Below are 5,898 nucleotides of genomic sequence, written 5' to 3'. Positions count from 1 at the left end.
TTGCAGTGAGCCAAGATCGCGCCATTGCACTCCAGCCTGGGTAACAAGAGCGAAACTCCATCTAAAAAAAAAAAAAAAAAAGCTTTCTGGTAGCACCAAAGGCCTCTCTCTCCTTTGCGGCACTTGCCTTGGTTGTAATTTTGCATTTATTGGTATGATTATTTGCTTACTAAATATCAGGTCCCAGGATGCCACTTCTTGGCTGTGTGACCTTGGGCCCCGGGACTGCCTTTCAGAAACTCCATTATCTTCATCTGCAAATGGGATTGTAAATATGTGATCAATTCAGAGTAGAGGTTAAGACCACAGGGTCCAGATGTACCTGTGTTCAAGTCGCATCTCTGCTACTTACATGGTGAACCTAGGCAAGTTACCTAAGGAACCTGTTTCCTCCCCTGTGAAATGGGTCTAATAATTCCCTTCCTCATTCAGAGGGTGAATATGGGAATTAAAGGAGCTCATGTTGGTGATAATTATTTTATTATTATTAAATCCACCATCCAGCAATTGATTTTCTTTGAGCCCTGAGTATGTTCTGGACTCTTGGTGACCATGTAGTGGGCATTATGGGTTTCACGGGGCAGTGTCTGCCCTTGCAGAGCCCATCATCTCATGCTGTGGTTGGGGTCTGGCCTGGTGTACCCTCCAGCACCGACCTCTGACACTCCCACCCCAACCCTGCCCTCTTGCAGATCTGTGCCATCATTGGCGGGACCTTCACCGTCGCCGGCATTCTGGACTCGTGCATCTTCACAGCCTCGGAGGCCTGGAAGAAGATCCAGCTGGGCAAGATGCATTGATGCTGCACCCAGCCTAATGGCCGAGGACCCCGGGCACCGCCAGCCTTGCCTCCAGCGCCCTGTCTCCTTTGGCCTTCAGCCCAAATCTGACTGTGTCCCAAAGTGTGCGTGGGAGGTAGGGGAAAGTAGAGGATGGCTCGAGGTTTCGCAGCTACCTCTTTTCCCCGTGTTTCATGTTAGACAAATTACACTGCCTGAAGTTGTGGTTCCCCTTTCCCTGGGGAGCCCCAAGACCGGAGTCAGGCAAGGGGTGGCGAGTCCAGGAATCTTGGGGACTCCCTCCTAGGAGAGCTGCAGTCTCTTCCCTCTTAGGGGAACATTCCAGAATGCACATTGATGAGCTTTCAGCCAGGCTTTGACAATCTCACAGCCCCCACTGTGTGGACGCACTAATCATTTGGTTTCTCCCCTGGGCAGCCAACCCGCCCCGGAGGCACCAGACCTGGGCTCTTGGCTTTGGGACCAGGCTGCCCAAAGGTACTCCTTTATACACCCGGCACCTTTCACGAAGGATGGTACTTTCCAAGTAACCCCCTGCAATTTGTCGCTATAGATGGAACCCTGACTTCTGCCCCATCCCTTCCAGCCCAACTTAGAGCCCAGGCCTCAAGTCTTTACCCCCACCCCTTTCTTGTTCTTCCAAGAAGCAGATGCCCAGTTGCTCAGCAGCAGCGGTAGAAACTTGAATCTGCCCACCAGTCACAAGGCGGGTCACAGATTCCTCATCCTTTCCTCTCCTTGTTCCTCTGAACCCCCCACCAACGTGCCTCAGCCTGTGTGCTGTGTGGCAACAGCATTTCTTGGTGAAGGGGCTGGTTCCCACTGCCAAGACCCCCCACCAATCTGCTGGGATCAGCAGTGGCAGGGAGTGGGGGTTGCATGAAGGGGAAATCATCTTTTGAGATCCAAATAGACATTGCTTGTGTGCTTATGTCTAGCTGGGAAGCGTGCTTCCTGCAACCCTAAAATAATCGTGCAGCCTCTCTCAGATGGATGCCATCAGTCCCAAGGCCTTAGGTGGAGGAAGCAAAGCAGGCCAGCCCTGTCCTGTCTGTGGACCTCCACCTTCTGGACTCCCTACGGGTGCAGAGCACTTGGGTCTCTCTGCAGCCGTCATGGCCCACTTGCCACTGTGCTCCCCCATCAGCTGGTCACATGCCAACACATTCCCAGCCCCTGGGGCAGCTCCAGGGTGCCCCACCTGCTCCTGAGGTGGGTCCCTACCTTGCTGCCCCTCTTCATCCTTTCCCTTTTGTCTTGAAAGGGAGGGGCAATGGTCCAGGCATTAATTCCACCCAGGGAATTTTAGCTATGCCTCATGTCCCAGGGAGAGAGCCACCCACCTGTTTTCCATTTATAGCAAGATTGTTTGCATACTTTTATAATGAAGGGGAGTGTCCAGTGGAAGGATTTTTTAAATTATCTTATGGATAGCTCAAGTCTCTGCCATTTGTAATTTTTGGCTCTAAGCTTCAATTGGAGAAGCTTCTCCTTGTGCATATGAGTTGACTGATGTTGTGAGTGTAAATGCTTTTGGTTATTTCTGGTATCTGGTGGCCACTTGGATGGATTTCTTTTTTTACATTCTGTTCCCCAGTTACAAGAAAGGAGTCCCTTTGGTGCGTGAATATGTGTGCCTGTAGAGGGTGGGGCGGGGTGGGGTGGGGATGGAAATGTGTGGCATGCACATGAGTTGAAATTGTACTTTTATGCATTTTTTTGGGAAAAAAAAAAAAAAGACCTCTGAGGACATAGGGGATGTCAGTTTCCTATGGAAGAAACACTGACCTGTTATTCTTATAATCATCAAAATCTCAAGGGAAAAAAATGTTTTAGTTCTTTCCCCACTCATTGGGTTCAACTAGATTAAAAAGCTGATTTTCAGAAATACTACTGTGTGATTCTTTCTACCCTGACTGGGGCTGGGTAACCCAGAGACTGGAATCACAGCCGAATGGAATTCACTTCTAGAAGAGAGAAGATAGAAGAGCTGAAAAGGAGATCTGTGAGGATGATCAGAAAGTCAAACCCACTTTGGCCAAGCACAGTGGCTCACGCCTGTAATCCAGCACTTTGGGAGGCCAAGGCGGGTGGATCACCTAAGGTCAGGAGTTCGAAACCAGCCTAGCCAACATGATGAAACCCCATCTCTACTAAAAATACAAAAATTAGCTGGGTGTGGTGGCAGGCGCCTATAACCCCAGCTACTTGGGAGGCTGAGGTAAAGAGAATTGCTTGAACCTGGGAGATGGAGGTTACAGTGAGCTGGGATTGCACCGTTGCACTCAAGCCTGGGCGACAAGAGCAAAACTCTCCATCTCAAAAAAAAAAAAAGGAAAGAAAATCAAACCTCCTTAGATTAAACCCTTCCTTTATTGAGTCCCTACAGAATGTTCCTGGGTCTGCCACCTTCTAGCTGTGCAGCCTCAGTCCAGATCCATAACTTCTCAGTGCTTCACATTTGTTGGGTGAAAATCATGATAGTAATAAAACTACCACATAGAGCTGTTTTGGAAATAGAATCTATAATATGTGCAAAGAAATTATATTAGAATGAGATTGTCTATGTAGAAGAGTGTTTATTCCTGGTACACAGTAAGTTTTCAAAAATGCTTATTGTACCATTATGAGCATTCCGAAATAGAATATAATCTTGAGAACAAGGCTAACATTCTTCTTTAGAGCTTTGAGCTAAGGGCTCCGTAAATGAAAGGTGATTCATAAATTTTTGATTTCAAAGGACCTGGCATTCCTTTTTCAACCCTAAGCTCAGCAAAGAGAGATCATCATCAGCTATGAGCGATGGACTTCCATGGATCTTTCCCATCTTGCTGTCCAGTCCCAGAAGACCTTCATCAGAACAGCACTAACACGGACAAACACACCAGCGATGAATGTGGGAGGGAATCAGTCTGCGAAAAATTATTCATTCAGTCTCCCCGTGCTCGCCGTCTTACATCCTGATAAGTTACGTGTGTTCTCAAACCTGTTTATGCCAGTTGTGCTTTTATACTGTTAGAATGTGATTTGGTGAACTATTAGTTAAACCAATGAACTAGGAGAAATGAACCTAGTAAAACTAAGTTGAATGCTTTATAGAGACGTGATCAAGGTGAATTGTTATCCCCTCTTCAAAATGCCACTGAATAGAAATGAACAAGACTACTGTAAAAGACTTGGGAGGTCTGGTGTGGTGGTGAACGCCTGTCATCCCAGCACTTTGGGAGGCTGGGGTGAGAGGATTGCTTGAGCCCAGGAGTTTGAGACCAGCCTGGGCAACATGATGAAACCCCGTCTCTAGAAAAAAATACAAAAATTAGTGGGCATGGTGGCACACACCTGTAGTCCCAGCTATGTGGGGAGGCTATGGTGGGGATGGGGGCAGGTAGAGGCTGCAGTGAGCCAAGATCTAGCCACTGCATTCTAGCCTGAGACCCTGCCTCAAAAAAGAAAGAGAGAGGGAGGGAGGGAGAGGGAAGTGTGGAGAGGGAGAGAGACAGAGAAAGAGAGAAACAACTAAAGCTTTTTGGTTGGTTTATGTGAAGAAAATGAAGGTGAACACCGATACAGGTTTCTCAGTGGTAAAGCCTTAGCCCAGGATCATTGTCCAATGTGTTTTATGTTGACATACATTTAAGGGATGGATGCCATTTTTATTTCTCCTTTCAATGAACTTCTCCAATTGTCTAACCAGATGTGGATTACAGTGGTTTCAAAGTAAGAGGATTTCTAAGTCAGGATTATAGAGCAAAACCCTACAGAGGTGTGTGATAGGTTGGGAGCTGTGGTGGTCCAGGCAGAAATGGCTTCCCTAGGAAGGTATTGCAGAAGATGTGTCCCTGGAGACGTGCTTTATGAGGGGAGAAGCTGAAGTGTTGCAGCCAACACTGGCTGGAGTGGACAGGGATTAGAGAGGGAGTGAAACCTGGGAAGAAATGGGGTGTAGCACTAGGGCTCATTAATAGTAGCTGTGGTGGGTTTTTTTTTTTTTTGTTTTTTTTTTTTTTTGAGATGGAGTCTCACTCTGTCACCCAAGCTGGAGTGCGGTGCAGTGGCTCAATCTCAGCTTACTGCAACCTCCACCTCCGGAGTTCAAGCCATTCTCCTGTCACAGCCTCCTGAATAGCTGGGATTACAGGCGCCCACCACCATGCCTGGCTAAGTTTTGTATTTTTAAGAGAGACGAGCTTTCGCCATATTGGTCAGGCTGGTCCTGAACTCCCGACCTCAGGCGATCCACCCACCTCAGCCTCCCAAAGTGTTGGGATTACAGGCATGAGCCACGGTGCCCATTCTGTGGTTAGTTTTTATTACTCTATGTTACAAATAATTTTTAAATTCTTGCCAGAAACAATTCGGCAGGCCACTGGAGGTCTCAATCCCTTCTTAAGAAATTGGTACTTAATTCCAGAAGGTTCATTAGCTGCTGCAGCAGATAGATGCAATAGTCCAGGAACGTGAGTGAGGATGTGTGTGGACAAAGACACTCACTGAAGATGCTTTTTTCTTGCCCCAGCAGCTGTTTCCTGTCAGTTATGTAGGGATGAGGTCATGCGCTTCATTCTGGCCAGTCATTGATAGGATTTGGCATTCTCTGCGTGCCAGGCAAGAGTGACTGCTCTTCAGGCCTGATCTTTTTTAGAGATGGATGTTATCTCCTTTTTAGGAAGGAGGAAACAGAGAGACCTGGTAACTTGTCATGGCCACACAGTGAGTCACGCAATTAGTAAAGATGGAATTCAAATTAGTAAAGATGGAATTCTGCCTGACTCTGGGCTCATGAAGTTTAACATGGTTCCATCTCAGTCCCAAGGTCATCTTTGCTGTGCCAAAAGGGAAAACTGGAAATAGGGGTGGTCAGAGCAGGAAGTGCCTTGTCTGGTTTTATTTTTCTTTTAAAACAACCTGCAGAGAAAATCTAAATTAAACATTAGCAGGGATAGCGTTCTTAAAATTTTTTAGTCTTCAAAATATAATTTTAATTACACAAACCATACAGGCTCACAAGCCCACTGGAGGAAAATCATAAAATATAAAAGAAAGTATGGCCGGGTGTGGTGGCTCAAGCCTGTAATCCCAGCATTTTGGGAGGCCAAGG

At 47.0% G+C, this 5,898-nt stretch overlaps 1 protein-coding gene across 3 annotated transcripts in view; it reads left to right on the top strand.

Annotated features, from left to right (window-relative positions):
* ERGIC1 (endoplasmic reticulum-golgi intermediate compartment 1) overlaps positions 1–2,690 on the top strand; it is a 123,265-nt gene extending 120,575 nt beyond the window's left edge. For all 3 annotated transcript variants that reach the window (XM_037745419.1, XM_017547664.1, XM_037745418.1), the window contains one exon: positions 693–2,690. In XM_037745419.1, coding sequence (XP_037601347.1) covers positions 693–800 — 108 coding nt within the window. In that variant the 3' untranslated portion in view covers positions 801–2,690. The remainder of the gene's footprint in view (positions 1–692) is intronic.
* The last annotated feature ends 3,208 nt before the right edge of the window (positions 2,691–5,898 follow it).

The sequence above is a fragment of the Cebus imitator genome, unplaced genomic scaffold (genome assembly GCF_001604975.1).
Source record: "Cebus imitator isolate Cc_AM_T3 unplaced genomic scaffold, Cebus_imitator-1.0 Scaffold200, whole genome shotgun sequence".
In the NCBI taxonomy this organism is placed as follows: domain Eukaryota; kingdom Metazoa; phylum Chordata; class Mammalia; order Primates; family Cebidae; genus Cebus; species Cebus imitator.
Note: the sequence above shows the minus strand (reverse complement) of the source record. Positions and strands in the feature narration are given on the sequence as shown.